Source organism: Strigops habroptila, chromosome 5 (assembly GCF_004027225.2).
Source record: "Strigops habroptila isolate Jane chromosome 5, bStrHab1.2.pri, whole genome shotgun sequence".
NCBI classification, from domain to species: Eukaryota; Metazoa; Chordata; class Aves; order Psittaciformes; family Psittacidae; genus Strigops; species Strigops habroptila.
In genome coordinates, this window is record NC_044281.2 from 63,181,253 (window position 1) to 63,199,481 (window position 18,229).

General features: G+C 42.0%; 1 protein-coding gene across 1 annotated transcript in view; it reads left to right on the plus strand.

Moving 5' to 3' along the window:
- WDFY4 (WDFY family member 4) overlaps window positions 1-14,538 on the plus strand; it is a 137,979-nt gene extending 123,441 nt beyond the window's left edge. Inside the window, exons 55-62 of the mRNA XM_030488245.1 lie at window positions 51-198; window positions 1,069-1,226; window positions 2,849-3,007; window positions 6,826-7,005; window positions 9,822-10,004; window positions 10,596-10,683; window positions 12,915-13,026; window positions 14,099-14,538. Of these exons, the coding sequence (XP_030344105.1) occupies window positions 51-198; window positions 1,069-1,226; window positions 2,849-3,007; window positions 6,826-7,005; window positions 9,822-10,004; window positions 10,596-10,683; window positions 12,915-13,026; window positions 14,099-14,165 (1,095 nt within the window). The 3' untranslated portion in view covers window positions 14,166-14,538. The remainder of the gene's footprint in view (window positions 1-50; window positions 199-1,068; window positions 1,227-2,848; window positions 3,008-6,825; window positions 7,006-9,821; window positions 10,005-10,595; window positions 10,684-12,914; window positions 13,027-14,098) is intronic.
- Window positions 14,539-18,229: the final 3,691 nt, after the last annotated feature.

Genomic DNA, 18,229 nt, shown 5'->3' on the forward strand with positions numbered 1-18,229 from the left:
GATCATTTCTCAAAAGAGATTCATTTTTCAATGTCATTCATTTGTTCTAGCTCTTCACAAAACCACATCCATCCAGGAATGCCCAAGGGAAAAGTTTGTCAGGAAGAGAGACTGTGTTGTCCCTTCACTCAAGTGGAATTCTTCCTCCTTTTATGAGCAGCCTGCAAAATCTGAAGCTCTCACCAGTTACAATAAAAGGTGCTGTGGGGGCTGTGCTCCGTTTTCTGAGCTAATAAGTACAGAATTCTTGGATGGGGTGAATCTGGCTTTTCAAGAGCACAAAAATAGTCACACAGCTTTGTATGAGTGGGTACAATCAAGATCTCTTCTGCCAATTGTTATTTGTGTATTGTGGGTGGGCATTGAAAACACTCAAATACACAGGAGAAATATTGAAACTTCTGTTGTAGAGTTTAGCACAGATTTATTTTTCTTTTTAATAAGACACCTAAATCTTTTCTCTCTTCTACATTCTGAGTATGTTAAATTGAAACATAAATCTCACTGTTTTCCATTCACATTCTCTCTTTTTATATTCAACAGTGAAGTAGATATTGTCTGTCTTTCCCAAGTTCTTGATCTTCAAATCTTTTCTTTTTCTTCATCTTTTTCTTAGTCTGGTACTTCTTTTACAATGAAGAAGCCTGAAAAGTTTCAGTGTCCACTTTTTCGTCCCACAGTGGTGTTCTTTACATCACACATCTTTGTGGGGACAGAGGGGCTGTACTGCAGAGGCTGTGAGTGACATGCCCAGCATCCTCTGTAGTGCATGGCATAAGGTAATGAAGAGAAGCTTAATGACATTGCTGTTAAACAGTGTCATTATCACGTCCTCCTTTGGAGCACATCACTCCCCCTGCATGGATTGATGTGGTCCATTGGAGAGGAGTGTTTCCACTATTCTGCCTGGAATCTCAGCTGTAGAGCGCATTTCTGTCTGTGGGCCTGGCCACAGCACTGACCCCAGCTGTGGGACTTGCCAGCCTCACCACACAAGCTGTGCAAGGAGGAAAGTTAACTTAATTGCTCTAAACCCAACAGGATTAAATACGTTCTCTGTCTTGTCAGACTGTCCCAAGGGAGCTATTGGGCACATTGTTCATACTGAGAAAGGCATTCTGGCTGTCGAAAAAAATAAAGTTTTGATTCCTCCTCTTTGGAGCAAAACATTCTGCTGGGGATTTGAGGACTTCACCTGCTGCTTTGGCAACTATGGGTCTGAGAAGGTAAATAAGAAAAATTCTATGAAGAAAAATAAATTAATGATATGTTGTGGTCTTTGGATGGTTTAGGCGCCCATTTCAGACGCTACTGGGAGCTGGTTTCAGGGGATGTTGTACAGGACTTCTCACAGTCAAGCTTCTCAAGGTGGATATCCCAACAAAGTCATTCTACACTGCTCAAAAATGTGGCATTTCCTCTCTAAATTACCTCTAGTTTTCCTTCCAGAGACTGTGTTGTCCAGCAACAGAGTCTCTGGAAGGAGAAACCCCATTTCATAGGTCGTAAGGACAATACAAGGTCTCCTGGCCACTGATTAGAAATTTCATTGTGCAGAACTTTCTGCTGAAATTAAAATAGGACCATCTGTCAATTCCCCTCTGGCTCCTAAGCTTAGCCCAGTGCATTCATTCAAAATAATAATGTCTTCTATTCTAGAAAGTTACTACTCTTACTTCTTTACTGTTAAAAATCAACACACTGATTTTTAGATGTGTTTGGGACAATGTTATGACACGCGAAGACATTGGAGTTAGCTTGGGTACCACAATAGCAGATTATGTCATTCAGCAAGATACTGACTTGGGCATTTGTGGAAGCCACACCATTATGTTTTTAGACACAACCACAGCCAATGGAAGTGAAAAAGCCATGAGATGTATTTTACCTTCTGCTCCCTGAGTAAAATTATTGAGAGCTTTCTCCACTGATTTCTACACTCAGCGCTTAGCAATTCATGGTGCTGCTGTAGATATAAATTATTTGTTTTGGCTTTTCAAATGTCAGGGTGTCTTTGAGCCTAGTGACACTGAGCATAGCGAGTGTGATTACACAGTCACTGTGAGAAGTAGTTGAGAGTCCAGCTTGAGTTCTCTTTGTATCAACCGTGCCTCTGAACTTAAGCTTAAAAGAAATTTTTATCTTCATTGTAAGGAGGTAAAGGTGTGTTCTGTCTGCGGTGTGATTTTTGTAGCTGTGCCATCCAGCCCCACCAGAATCATTAGCACCATAGTGTTGTGCCCATTTTGTGGGACAGAGCTAATGAAGAATATGAGCAGAAGGATGTTTGTGCTATAATTGTGGCAATGTGTAATAGACCTGACCTTGGTTTAGGCTGTTTTGGGTGCTGCTAATGGAACCGTTGGCACAGAATGGAATTTAATGCTTTGGCTTTTGGCTTTTCAATCCAAGTAAGTAAGAGGAGGGTTGCAGAGCCAGGCACTAGCTCTGTTAGCAGCGGCCATCACAACCTGAGCGTTCTCTTTAATCTGCACTGAATGTTTGCATTCTGTCACTATATGGTGGCAGAATGAGCTTGCCTGATGTTGTGGAGGAAGTCTGTGGCACAAGAGAGATGGGACTCAGGTGCCCTAAGACATAAGACACTGACTTTTGCCCAGCCTTCCTGTTTGGCCCATGGAGGATGGCACAGCTGCATGCAGCCACGGGCTGTACCTGTACCTGTTATGCACCTGTGCTGCGAGCAGAGACTGGTTAAGATGAGCTTTTCTTTCCTGGATTTGAAGAAATGGAGGCTCAGTTCTGAAAATTGAATCTACCCTTTGGTATTGATAAATGCATGATATCACCAGATGATCATTGGTCTTAAAGCTGCTTTCTCATACAGAACATGACTACCTTTGAATGCATGGCAGACTGGGGAAAGTGCCTCTGCGCTGTGTGTCCTTCAGCAACTACAATAATCACATCTGGAACAAGCTCAGTTGTGTGTGTCTGGGAATTTTCCTTGGTCAAGGACAAAGTGAAATATCTGAACCTGAGACAGGTCAGTACTGTGGTTCTTTTGCTATAGAAACTCAATGAAAGCCAAAAGATTCGCTTCTTTCTCTTAGATGACTGGCAGAGGAAATACCTTTGGTTGAATCAAGAAAGCAGAAAATAAGCTACTCAGCAGTATCATGTGACAGCCTGTTACCAGGACAGGAGCTGATAATATGCCTTATTCCCACCATTTATACTTGTGGACTCTGCTTGGGTTTTGGTTGGTTGTTTTTTATCCTGCCTTTGGTAGCATTTCCAAAGTTTATTACGACCACAGAAACAGTGATGTTAAGGCATATGCTCTCCTCACTTGAAGTGCAGCAAACCCTTGAATTACTTTTAAAAACCAGTATCACCTGGAAATGCTGATAGTTCTTTCTGGCCTGCTACAGCAATGCACAGGATGTCCAAAACACCCTGTGAATTTAGCTGATGAAGATGGAAGCTCAGCTAGGCAAAGTTCTTGATTCTTTTCCCTCAAACTGGATTCAGAACATAAAAAGTTTATCTGTCACTTCATGAGGTAGGGATGCATCCAATAAGAATGATATAGTTTGTGTCCTCATTGTCCAATGTCCTTTAGTTGTTGATTTAAAGCTCACCTATAGTCATCAAACAGCTGTATAAATGTTATTTCATTTACAAAAGCAAATTCTTGTGCAAGGTTTGTGTGGTGCAGCTACGGTGGGTACTCAGCTTTACAAGTAAAGCTAGAGTACACCTCTATTATAGCTGACAGGCAACACGAGGCCCTTTTTCCCTAAGAAATCAAGAGACAGAAAACACTTTGCTACTTTTAGGTGAACTAATAAAAGGTTCACTGATCAGCAAGTTCTCCCAGTGTTAGAAGCTTCTTCTGTTCATTTGCTCTGGAGGGATATTCAGATGATATTTCAGTGCTTTCTGTAACCTGAGCCAAAACATGTTTTATTTGTCATTAAATGGTGTGAAGACTTCAATGTCTGTTGAGATGCCAGAGAAGCATTTAGGTCTTCATTTATCTGAAATTCTTGTATGTTGAAATTAGGAGGGGGGCGGAATTGTGTTTACAGCAGTCTCTCTTCTGAGGTTTATGATGTTTCCTGCTTGAGAAGAAGCCAGAGATATGAGACAAGATCTTCGGTGATGACCTTTTAACCAGCTGATTGATTATTATTCCAAAGCAGGACGTGGACATGGCAATGGAAGAAATAGCAGTAGAGAAAAGCATAGGCAGTAATCTTCATCAACATCAAGATGATACCAGTCAGGGGGTCAGTTTAGTTTCAGGCAACTGTTTGAAGAGGCTGTATTTTATCTCCAGTATAATGCCTTTCTCTTTAACAATCTAAAATCAGCTTTGCTTACATGTTCCGCTGTGATTAATCTAGTATTAACCGAAGTCCACAAAGTGGCATGAGATCATTCAATGACAAATACTGTATCTTTCATTCTCTTTACTAGCAGAGGCTTTTTTGATGACCATCTAGCATGGATGTAAATTTGAACTATGGTTCTATATGCCTTCCAGTGAATTACTTGCTGCTTTCATGTAATTCACTGTTTTGTGGTGGCTGCTTTTTCTGCTGAACAAAAAAATTGTATCATCTTTCCTGAGAGAGTGAGTTTTGCTTAAGTAAAGCTGATGTGCTATAAAGTGGATGGTATTCACTTACCAGCTGTCTCATGGGACTGGCACATTCTGGTATGAAATGTAGTAAAGTACAGAAACTATATTTCAGCAGAAAAAAAAGACTTCCCCCCCCCTTTCTAGCAGGGGCTGCTTACACGGTTTTGTGGAATACTAAAGATTGAGCATAATAGCCTCAGTATTGATCCATGCGATTTACCAGTCCCCTCAGTGTTCATGAGCAGAGCAATATGTGCAACCCAGACCCCAGAGTTTCTGAGCCAAATGAAACACTAGACTGGGAGCAGCATCTGGGCGAGATGTGCTGTCTGCCACACAGACCTCTCAGGGACATTTTGAACGTAGCTGTGAAGTGTCTGCATCCAAGTCAGCCAGTTAAGTTGGATGGTCAAACTTGGTTTAAAAGTTTTCATGGACTAAGCATTCCTGCAGTGAACCTGGAATTTTTCTGTCTTTTGCTATTTGTGAATTAACTCTGGAGATGGGCCTCACAGTTCTTTCTGCAGATATGCTGCAGAATATTTCCCATTAAGGGAAAACCTGTCACTCTCTGCAGAGCAATAATGAGAAAATGGTAAACAGCTAAAAACCTGCAGTAATTTTTGCATGAATATGCATTGAGGCACTGGTGGATTGAGCTGAGATTATAATTGGGCTCAGACCTAGCACTCTCTTCTACACTCAGCTTGTATTTAAAGGACTTCACTGCCAGATAGGATCTTACTGGCTTAAAAAAAAAAAGGGAAAAAAAAGGAGCTTAATTAGAATTTGTCCAGGAGCTTAGCTTGGCTTGACTTGGCAGGTTGGATGCTGTCACAGTGGGTATGTTTTCTTTCATGCTTTGGAGGAAGGAAAGGAAATTTGAAGCCCTTGAACCTGCCTTGTCCCAGCTCTTTTTGCAGAGATCTTGTGCAGTTCTTGAGCACAGGCACTGGGTTATGCCCAGTCCTTTGTAAAGAGACTGTTCTACAGGCAATCCAAAGATTCTATTTTGTGCCAGGATTTTTAGTCAACATTTCTTGCAAATGGAATAAATCACAAGCTGAAATTCATCCGTCGCAGTTGCAGGTCACCTTCAGTAGTGCATAGCCTGCTGCAGCTCAGCTTCTGCACCAGTGGACTGTTTGAATGCTGTTGTCCTAGTAACCTTGGCAAGTGGCAGCACATGTTAGCCAGCAGGAGCTCAGTCTTGCAGTCACACGCTGGAAAAGAGTATGAGATGTGTTTGCGAAAACCATCTGGGACATGTGGCTCTCCTGCTCCTTGCTGAACTGAGATAGACTCTGAAGATGTGCTAATTATGTCATGTAGAGAAAGACAGCAGGGAATATACATTTACTGTTAAAACTAACACTAAAACTAGTGAGTCTGATTTTTCACAGTAAGGCAGCTAAAAACTGAGCCCTGAAAAGCCTTTTAGGAGAGCCGTGAAGGACTTTTTCTCTGTTGCCCTACAGGCTTTACTGTCATTGGTGGTTATGCAGCAGAAATGTATACTGCTGTCACTTGAGAATGCTGTGTTAATTGTCATCAGTATACTTCAATCCATGACTTCTATCTCTGCTATTAAATTTCTTTAAGTGTAGTCTGTCTTTATGAAACTGTTTTAATAAGGCTAAACTGATCATTTCTTATGTCTCTGGAACCTATAAAACAACAAACAAAAAGAGAATGTTGTGTAATGATGAAAGAAAAAAGAATTCCTGTATGGCTTTAATGGAAGAATTCTCCCCAAATGCTGTTTTTATTCTTAACTAAAATTGGAAAAATATTAGTACGTGTTCAGAAAAAACAAAGATAAGACTGAGAAGGTCACTGAAATACATCCTAGTGTTTTATTTCAAAATGTTTTTTAAATGTTGAGAAATAGTAATTTCCAAGCATAAATTTTACTTAAAACTGCATGGACTTAAGTGAAAAATGATGTGTTGTTGCTGAGGGCAAAGCACTGTTGCAGTCTCAAATGTATGCCAAGGGCCCTGAGTTACTGTGCAAGTCATACAATCTCTTGGAACCTCAACTTTTTTCAACCACAAGTTAAGGGCATCAGTATTTCCACTCATACCCTTTCCAGATCTCCAAAGAATGACTAAGTGGCTTGCTCTTACTAAGCAAATGACAGTAGGGCGGTGGTTCCCTAGTAAATCAGTCAGCCTCTGCTGTGGTTTATTGGTTGCTTTTTCCCCCACCAGGCTTTGTATGGGCACACTCAGGCAGTGACCTGCCTTGCTGCATCTGTGACCTACAGCATCTTTGTGAGTGGATCTGATGACAGAACCTGCATCATTTGGGACCTGAACCAGCTGATGTACATAAACCAGCTTCCTGCCCACAGGGCAAGCCTCTGTTCTGTTGCCATCAACAATTTGACAGTAAGATCTTCATTTATCATCTTTCTTCTGATGCATCCATGAACATTTCATGATAATTTAATGGGTGCTCTTCCCAACATAAAAACATCCTGAGAGTCTGATACATTGATTTTTTTTCTTTCTACAGAGATTGCTAATAGTGTTCTTAATGATGAGAGGCAAGCACTAAAAGCAACATCTTAGACTGAGTAGCTAAGTAGAAGCATCTTTGGATGGATAGATAGTAGGATTAAACAACTTTTAGTTTACAGAGCATGAAGCATTACCCTAGTAGATCCTGGATCTGGCTCACCCATAACCTTATTGCCTCCATTATTTCATTAATTTCTCCTGACATTCATGCAGCAGAGCCATGTCAGTTGAGACGTGTTAGACCTCAGTCTGCCGCCTCAGCTAACAACTACCTTACACCTTTGCGGTGACAATGTTGGCTTTTTGCTTTCCCTTTTACTCTCAGGTGCAGGGGGAGTACTTGATAGCAGTGGGTATAAGTCTGTTGTGGTCTGTGCCTTGCCAGAATTGCATGCATGTTGATAGGAAATTATTCTGTATTGTATTTTGCTGTAAACACTCTGAATGCATTTTTTTCCAACCATCTACCTCCCAGAAATGTTGCTTGCACATTTTTATTTTCTGTCTCTCTTAATATACTAGAGCAGGGTTCCAGCTGCTCGGACAATTAGAGGTTGGATCCAGTAGTTGAGCTTGTACCAAGAGAGGCAAAATTGAGTTCATAGCAGTAAGAAACCAGGCAGACATTCTTCATTTAATCTGTGCCAAACAGTCATCTCCTATCAGAGCTTTACTAATCATGCAGTCTGATAGTTAATAATTGGAGGGGAGAGGATTAAGTAATCTGTGCAGTGCCAGCTCAGCTTCCACCCCCAGGAGTCCTGGTTAGTGTAAAATGTCCAGTGCAGCAGGCCACTTCAAAATACCCTGGTGGTGCCTTGTGAAGTCAGCTGAAGCAGCCAAGCATTCAAAAATGAGGAGGTGGGCTGGCACAGAGCATGGACTTGAGACCCAAAAAGGGTGGAGTGCTCTCCTTTCTATGTACCAGCCCACCCTTGACAGTAGCCTTTTTAGTTTGTAGCTCCTCTTCTGGAGCTGTCCGAAACAGGGATCATCTGTGCCAGGAACAGTCTGGTAATTGATCCAAGCATAGTTCTCCAGCTTGTTGGAGTGTAAATGGTTAAACTGATTGGACACTAGTCTGCTGAAAGGTTCATTTAAAAGAGGAAAAACCTTAGGAAAGTATGACTGAAACCTCAAGGGAAAAAATATGAAGGGGTCCATATGTTGTGGATGAAGAATTTCTTTGTGACATTAGCAGAACAGAATGCTTAATTCTGAAATGGGTTTTTGTTTAAATTTTTATTTTTAAAATGTTTCGATTGTGCTAAAGTAAGTATTTTGATTGACACAAAATTACATGTTCGGTAACAAACTTTTTTCCTGGAAAACTCAGAGCAATTTGAAGCAAAATTTTGAAGGAAACAAATCTCTGAACCACATACACTTCTGTGAAACAAGAACTCTAAATCTTTTATGTGATTGTTGACTTTTATGTTCGAGCATCTAGAAGCTACATTTATAGATCCAAATCTCATGGTGTTTGTATCACGTAGATACAAAATAAAAAGGCTGTCCCAAAAAATTTATAAGCTAAGGCAGATTGTAAAAGCTTGCTGTAACTAATGATTTCAGTTAGTTTTAAATCCCTGGTCTAGACCTGAAAAACATTGCAGATCATTACCAAATGCCTGGACATCATGTACTCACATGCAGATAAGGTAGCTGAAATTTAATCTCTTTACCTATTGGCAACTCTGTTTCAAATGTACTATCCTTGTTTTATATTAGAATTCTGCCCTGCAGTATGAAGAGCCCTTGTCCCAAATCAGACAGGGGTGAAGTATGGTGTTAGTTGATCTAAACCAGATGCATGCTGCTAATTTAAGGGCACAGCGGCCTTTGGCAGAATCAGATGACTTTGCTGATGGTGTTCTATTTAGCTGGCTCTTAGCATGCATCAAGGATGGAAAGGTTAGGTGGAATTTCAATTAGTAACTTGATCAAAATGCACTTTTGATAAAACCATTTAAAATTGCATCATTGTCTCATGTTTCTTGCCCCTGAGGGATTACCTTTGTATTTGCTCCTTACATGTGTTCTGTAGTAAGACTGCACCTGTATGGAAGGGAGAGGAGAGGAGATATTCAGTTGCAAAGGATGTTTTCTGCATCAGAAATGCAGATCACTGAATGCTGAGCTGGTCATTGGTCAAATGCAAAACAGTCTAAAAATGCGATGACATTAAGCTCCCTGTGAGGGGCAGAGGAGGATTGTGAAATCACCAAAGGCTTCGCAGCTAAGCAGGTGAACACCATGTCCTTGCTTAAGAGAATGCTTATTTGTAAAATTTAAGAGCACTTGTCCTGGCCCATTGCCTGTGCACAGTCCTTGTCAGTAGCTAGGTCAGTCTGTGTCTTTTTTTACTAAAAGCCTGGATTTTCTGGAAAATAGAAAGGGAAGATTTAAATAAATGTTTTCATTTAAAAATGTAAAAAAGTTTCTGCATTATTTTCCCGAATCTGAGAAAGTTGTTTTGGATTTCTACAATACAAAAATGTCAACATTTTTCATGAAGAAAAAAAAAAAAAGACATTTTTATTTCTCTGGTTTACATCATCTGCCCAGAAGCAAAACAAAGGTCAGAATTTAAGTCAGAGCAACACTAATTTATAATCAGCATTTAAGAGTTGTGACATGGGTGAGTGTAGGACTTTGAAACATTGCCTTTTGCTTTGTTACAGGGTGATATTCTCTCTTGTGCTGGATCTTACCTATATCTGTGGACAGTCAATGGCCAGCTTCTCGCAAGCATTAATACCACATGCAGCCCCAAATACCATATTGTTTGCTGCTGCTTTGCTGAAGTGATGGACTGGGACATACAGAGCATCATCTTCACAGGAAGCACAGATGGAGTAGTGAGGGTAGGTGGATGGGAGAGAGGAAAGGGAATCCTGATGCATTGTAGAACAGAGGCAGGATTTTGCACCCTAAATGGAAGTACACAGCTACTAAAAGTCCATGTCACTTTCTTAACAGGGCAGCACAGGGCAGAAGCTGAGAATCAGAGTGAAATGTTTGCTTCCTATTGACTTCTATCCTCCTGAACGGAGGAGTCTTTGCCATTCAGGAAGAGTTTTGAAAATGTGCTTTTCATTCTGTTGTGGTTTTGAAAGAAAAAATTATGACATCCATTGGAAATATGTTTGAGCCTAGTTTCTTAGAGTTGGCTCACAGCTCAGTTTACAAAGTCATACTTTCTCAGGAGCAGGATTCACTGCTGTTTCTGCCTCCAGTCTGGTGGGAGAGCTTCCTGGGCTACACCAGTTCCCTGCATACATTTCTCCAGGGTGACATCCTGCAACACAATTGCAGAGGGATTGATGACTGAGAAATCCAATTCTGATGTTAGAAGTCCATTTTCAACCCTTTGCTGGGAAGCAGGCAGCTGCTTCTCTCTCTTGTTGCATTGTTATAATCCATGTTTTTCCACTTTTACCTGCTTGCTGGCACAGCTGTGGAAGACTGAATACACCAATAACCCAGACCAAGCTGCTGGACTGGGACCACAGAAAAGCACAATGGAAGAGCCTCGCAATACAGGTATGAACACAGCGTCGACTGTGAACTGCAGTGTGACTATGTGCTGCAGACCTTGTTTGGTTGGGAGGAAGAAGAGGGTGTGTGAGTGCAATAGTGCGAAGGGGAGATGGTGCAGATTACTGGTGCAATGTTGCTGGAAGCAGAGCAGAAGTAGTGGGTAGCCACTGCCCTACCTTAAAGACAGAACACCCCTGAGCCACCAGTCTCATGGGCACATCTTGCCTGGATGAAGCTAAAAGCTTGCTCGTAGGCTCTGTCATGGTTTCTGTTGAGCTTAACAGACCACCTTTCTGCATAAACCTATGAAACTAATCAATTATTATGGCTCCAGAAAGCCCATTCCCTTGGCACCTCTGCTGATGCCCTGTACTAGCGTGTCCTGGAATAATGTTAGAGAGGACAGTGACAGACCCTGCCTTGGGATGGAACATGGAATTTTGTTGTCTTTGCCACCTTAAATGAGGTCAGAAACCCTTCAAACTGGTGAGAGGCCAGCAGCAGCTGAGCCTGGTTTCTGTTAGCATAGAGCTGTTTATTCAAGGCCATGCCAAGCTGAAGCTGATACCCTGGAGTTCTCACAGAGCTGAAGTTAATAAGATGATGATGCTGCCGTGCTGACTGGTATTAAAAATAACTTGAGCTCGCTTCTCTGTTCTAACAAATAGAGGAGCTGAAACCTGCCTGGGAGCTTTAAAGGCACATCCTAAATAGCACAGCTTGCTTCTCTTCACATCACATTTTAGAAGAGAAAGGAATTGTGGTGTTATCATGTATAATTTACACCACTTATTTGCTGTAATCCTCATTACAGACAATCTCTATTACTTCAATTTTAGGCATACGATTTGCATAAATATAGAGATATAGATGTAACATCTGCATAAAAAGATATTATACAGTAATTGGGCATTACCACTGAGATCTTCAGAAGTGCTGTTCATGGAACTTGGCATCTACGTTACTTAGATCGCTATGTGAAAATATTTATACATACAGAGGCATATTGGAAATGCCAGACCAGATGCCCATCCTACCTTTTGTCATGTCTCAGAGTAGCTAGAGCCAGATGCTTCTAGGGAAGGTGCAAGGACACCAGAGATGCCAGATGTGAGCTAGTCTGGCTGCAGTAGATACATGTTTGGTTTCATTGTGGTCTCTACTCAGACATTGCTGTAAATCAAAGCAAAAGACTTAACATTCCTTCCAAAATCCTTGTAGTATTCTATAGTCATTTTGCAGGTTCTTTTTACATGTAGGAACATCCCTTTTATTATAAGAATTTCCTAAGTTCTTGTCCATAACTTGCTGTGGCAGATGTTTCCATGTCCTATGTACTCAGGTACAACTGCTTAGGCGTGTCTTTGGACAAACTGAGATTTTAGCTATTTTAAAAATTTATACCTTAAACAGTTTTCTAAATGTGGGCTTAAAAGCTGCCCATGGGAGCACAGTGGAATACTCCTGTTTGTGCCTTTTTCAGAAAGGACCATAGAAGACATGTACTGAGCACAGGCATCTGGTGATGTGTAGGCACACACATCTGTTTGTACATGAATACATGTATACAGCAACAGCATTCTTTATTAGAGTGGAGAGGTGTAATCAAAGCAGTGACATGCTCCCTTTAACTATTCAGATGACTTCAAAATTATTTTAAATGGCCAAATATTCCCAGATTTCATTCTATGCATTAAAGAAAATAAAATTAATACAAACCACAGTCATTAAAAAGACCAAAGTAACTATGTGATTGAGTTATGTTAGGGGTGTGTGTGTATGTATGTGTGTGTGTATGTGAAATGTTCTCAGCATTTAATTATTGGTTCTGTTATGAGCAGATTTAGATAAGTTGATAATACCAGGACTTTATGTAATTTCTTTTTACTAGGCAATTATGGGCTGTATTATATCCTGCAGCAAGGTATTGTGGGGCATCTTATTAAGCATAGAGCCAGTGAAAACTGATGAACAATTTTGCTGAACTAGGCATGCAATTTAGAAAGCAATAATACACAAATCCAATTTAGTACACAATTGATACAGCCGCACGTCAGCACATGTAACTATCATAGCCACAAATTAAATTGGGATGGGCCTATTTTGCAACAGCACAGGCTGAGATTAAATATATTTGTTCTCAACTTAACAACTTGCTGACCGTAAATAATAACAATCCCATCCATGCTGCCCCCAGACGCTTTCTAAATATTTATTTTTAAACCACACAACAGGTAACAAGTGTGGAAAACATCTTGTTCTCTGTCGGGAACTGAATCCCAGCCTTGCCTTGATTGGAAAACCAAGTAAGACCAGCCCAGCAGTGACCGCGCTGGCTGTATCCAGGTACTGTCCTTCCCTTTGCATTCCAGCTGGGGTCCAGCAGAGGGCACGGTGTTGGCCTTGGAGGCTCCACTGCTCTGCCCTAGATCGTCATGGGTTTTGATTTTATTCTGGAGTTTCTACTACTGGTGGGGGTTTGTGTTTGGGGGTTTGTTGTTGTAGGGTTATTTGTTGTTGTTTGTTTTGGTTTGCTTGATTTTTTTTAAATCTCCGTCGAATCACTTTTGGCCAAACAGTTATTCTGGGAGCTGGTCAGATAGGAGCAACCCAGGAGAGAAGTATTAGGTTTCAGCCAGAATACTTGTAAAGATCTGTAGCTGCTACACTGTCTCTGCACCATAGAAGAAACACTACCCTAGGAGTTGCTGAAGATACTATCATCTCCTTGAAATGTAAACAGGAACTTTTTGGCCAAAGGACAGTTTGCACAGCCAGCAGTATTTTAGTTTACTCAATCCCCCTCCTGCAGTTTCATCTAGCTGTAATATTTTTTGTTATCTCCTACTTCAAGATGTTATGATGTACTGTAAAACAGTTGCTGTCTTTCTCTCCACAAGTGTTGGCATTTTGATAGTTGCTAAAATTATTCCTATATTCTTCATTCTCAGCTTTAGAGCACCTAGTGAGCGTGATGTTTATATGCATTGAAAGTGGGAAACTTGGCGGTGGGTTAGTTTCGTTACTGTTGGTGGCACTGCATGCAGCAGAGATTTCAGGGGGTGCTGCCATGATATTATGTGGTAACGAGTCTGAATTCTGAATCTGGCCAGCAGATTATTTAACATTCATAGAGTCTCAGAGAAGGGTAAGAGCTTCTGATCTGGCTAGATTGTCCACAACTAACCCACTGAACTCCAGGGAATTTGGATGCACTTCTAAATTCAATCTTTGAAACACTTTGTCTACTTACAGTCTTTTTCTACTCTGTATCATTACTCTTCAAATTTAACATTAAACATCACTTACTCCCCTGAATGTTGAATCCTCCTAATTGCTACACATGCAGGAGAAAGCCTCGATCCCATTTGTGTATTGTTCTTAAACCTTTTTCTCTTTTCTTTCTTTCTTTCTCAAGAAATTCCTCCAAGCTCCTAGTTGGTGATGACTGGGGAAGAGTCTGCTGCTGGTCTGTGGATGGGTAGAAAGAAATAGCCAAGAACTCTTGATTTTTCAGCCTTTTCGATGGAGAGAAAATTACCCTTCAGAGCATGAAAGAATCAGAGAAACTGGAAGCCTCTGGTTGGGGACTGAATCACAAAGGAGTTATTGGACTGACCCTGTAGTCAAGTCTGATTGAAATTTTGGAGAACAGACTCCAAAACTGTGAGAGATACTGACAGACACATGGACAACGAGATTTTGCAGTATTTGTCCTAAGAAAGTTTTTGTATTTTAAATATTATTTTAGATACAGAATGGCATAATACATTGCATTTCATAAATAATAGCTAGCAAATAAAACTGCCTTGATTATGCCGAAGAACAAGCTTAATAAAATTAACATTCTAATTTTAATATGATGAGATCAGAAAATACTGGGGTTTCAAACAGATGTTAAGTGATTTTATTGCAGTATCTTTGTTCTTCCTAACATAGAAGTATGTTAATATCTCCATTACAATCTTCCTCCTTTCCTTCATGAAAATGTATTCATGCCTCCTGAAAAGCTATTTAGTTTTCAAAGTGAAGGTAGGAATTCCCAGGTTGATAGTGGTGCTTTTACCAAGCTCTGTTGTGAACATATGTTATGGTGCAATCTTTAGTTTCCTAATCTCTGACTTGTTCTTTTTCATAGTGAGCAAGGCAGGCAAAATGCATGGAATGGGTGAGGATGAAGATCTGACACAGCTGGTCAGCATATTCTTTCATTCTTCTCCTCCACTGCCTTCTTTCCTGGCCTTGTCCCAATGTTCTCTGGAATATGAGTATATGAGACATACTTCAGGATTTACTTTCACAATTACCCTGCATGGTAGAAGTGGGTATTTGTAATATAAGAAGGCTGAGGCCATAGTGTAATAAATTTAAGTGCCATTTGTGTCCCTAGTGGAAATGGAGAAAGTGTGAGAAATCAAGCTCCTAAACATTTTATGAGAATTTGAAGGAGCTAAACTGATAACTTTATTTCCTTTCTGCCCTGCCCCTCCTTGACCTGGTAAAGAAATTGAGTATCTTATCTTACACACAGAAGGGCTGAGTAGCCACTTAGGCAGGGCAACTTCCTGAACACTATAAACTGGGTCAGGGCAGAGCCAGGAAGAACACGAAGGACATTATAGCCATGAAGGCCCTTGTGTTCATACCACCAAACACACCCATGACAGACAGAGCTAAGATTGTTCCCTGATTTCTACTGCACTCGGACTGGTTAGCCCTGCAGGAGTGAAGCCCTGTGTGTGCTGCACTGGACAGTCAGAGATTGAGGAATATGAAGAACTGCCATATGCCAAAATCTTGGCGCTAGAGTCTTGCCAGCATCATTAGAAAGAATCTTTTACCAGTCTTCCTTTAACTATAGCATCAACTTTCTTCTCCCTGTAGGACACCGCTTTGTCCATGACTCTTCTTTCGAATCATGTTGCTGAATGAGCAAGCCTTCCTATGGCAAACCACTTCCTTCGTTACACAGTAGTGTGATGTCCCTGCCCCCACACACCCCAAAGCTTGGTCTAACCTACACAGTGAGTGAGGTAATCGCCTGTGGAAAATGTAGGAATTAGAGGCTAGCTTATAATGCAGACATACAAGGAAGGCTGCATTATATCTACACAGATGACCTAGCTGGTTATCCTTTCTAACCTACAAGTACATGACTTGATGACTCTAACACTATCCCTTCTGTGCTCGATGAAACATACACTGAAAACAGGCCAAAACGCACCAGTGTTTTTGCAATCAAAGTAACCCTATGGAGCAAAGGTGGATCAAGCCCATCCTTCCTTTTTCTGAGGCCTGGGAAAAGGTCAATTGTCATAGAATGCAGCAAAATTGAGTACACAGCTTCTTTCTTCTTCCCTCTTGTCGTGGTTTGAGCCCAGCCGGTAACTCAGAACCACACAGCCGCTCGCTCACTCCCGCCCCCCCCCCCCTTCCTCCTCCCCCCGCTCCCGGAGGGATGGGGAGGAGAATGGGAAGAATGTAACTCCCACGGGTTGAGATAGGAGCAGTCCCGCAACTAAGGTATAACACAAAACCACTACTGCTACCACCAATGATAATAACGATTAGTGAAATAACAAGGGGAGAGGATACAATTGCTCACCACCCGCCGACCGATACCCAGCCCGACCCGAGCAGTGATCTGGGCCTTCCGGGTAACTCCCCCCGGTTTATATACTGGGCATGACGTGCTGTGGTATGGAATACCCCTTTGGCTAGTTTGGGTCAGGTGTCCTGTCTCTGCTTCCTCCCGGCTTCCCCTCCTCCCTGGCAAAGCATGAGACTGAGAAAGTCCTTGGTTGGAATAAACATTACTTAGCAACTACTAAAAACATCGGTGTTATCAGCGTTGTTCCCAGGCTGAAAGTTAAAAAACACGCACTGCACCAGCTACTAAGCAGGAGAAAAATGACTGCTATAGCTGAACCCAGGACAGTATCCACCCCTTATTCCATACCATTCACGTCATGCTCAGATCCCACATCTCTCAGCACACCATCACCCCTGTCCCATATATACACATATATATACACCCACACCCACACACAGAGAAAGATATCATTCCCTAGTCCATGGACCAATCCCTGTAAAATTGCTGAACTCATCCAGTCCATGATGTCAGGCTCCATCTCTTGTAATAGTCTTTCAGGGCAGGAGGGGCGGTACGTAGTGTTGGGTTGTTGCCTGCTGATGATACCGCCAAACTCATCTGGTCACTGCTGAGCTCGTCTGGTTTCCTCAAAATTCATTCTTTGTTGAGGTGATGATCGGAGGGAAGTCAAGGTCAATGGCTGGTGACCTGAAGATATCTAGCTGGTGGGCTATAAAAGTGTTATAGAGCAGGCAACAGCGTACAATTGAGTTCATTGGCTGTTTTCCCCCAAAATCAAATCCCCTTGAGGTACACATCGGACTTCCCCATCTTCCCGCATTACCCACCAAGTATATCCAAGTATATCCCCAGGAGTGGGTTTGCCTTTACCTGAAGCAGGAATAACCCAGACTGTCTTCCCCAACAAATTCTTTATGTGCACCACAGGAACTTTATCCCCCTCTACGGTACGTAAAAGTTCTGATTGGGCTGGGCCAGCCCTGTTGGCAGATCCCCTACTGTTGACCAACCAGGTGGCTTTTGGTAAATGTGTATCCCAGTGTTTGAAAGTCCCACCACCCATTGCTCTCAGTGTAGTTTTTAACAGCCCATTGTACCGTTCGATTTTCCCAGAGGCTGGTGCATGGTAGGGGATGTGGTATACCCACTCAATGCCATGCTCTTTGGCCCAAGTGTCTATGAGGTTGTTCCGGAAATGAGTCCCATTGTCTGACTCAATTCTCTCTGGGGTGCCGTGTCGCCACAAGACTTGTTTCTCAAGGCCCAGGATAGTGTTCCGGGCAGTGGCATGGGACACAGCGTATGTTTCCAGCCAGCCAGTGGTTGCTTCCACCATGGTAAGCACATAGTGCTTGCCCTGGCGGGTTGGTGGGAGTGTGATATAGTCAATCTGCCAGGCCTCCCCATATTTGTACTTCAGCCATCGTCCTCCATACCAGAGAGGCTTTAACCGCTTGGCTTGCTTAATTGCAGCACATGTTTCACATTCGTGAATAACCTGGGCAATAGTGTCCATCGTTAAGTCCACCCCTCGATCACGAGCCCATCTATATGTTGCATCTCTTCCTTGATGGCCTGAGGTGTCATGGGCCCACCGGGCTAAAAATAATTCACCCTTATGTTGCCAATCCAAGTCCATCTGAGCCACTTTAATCTTAGCAGCTTTATCCACTTGCTGGTTATTCTGGTGTTCCTCAGTGGCCCGACTCTTGGGTACATGAGCATCTACGTGGCGTACCTTCACCACCAGGTTCTGCACCCGAGCAGCGATATCTTGCCACAATGCAGCAGCCCAGATGGGTTTACTTCTGCGTTGCCAGTTGCTCTGCTTCCATTGCTGCAACCACCCCCACAGGGCATTTGCCACCATCCATGAGTCAGTATAGAGATAAAGTACTGGCCATTTTTCTCGTTCAGCAATGTCCAAGGCCAGCT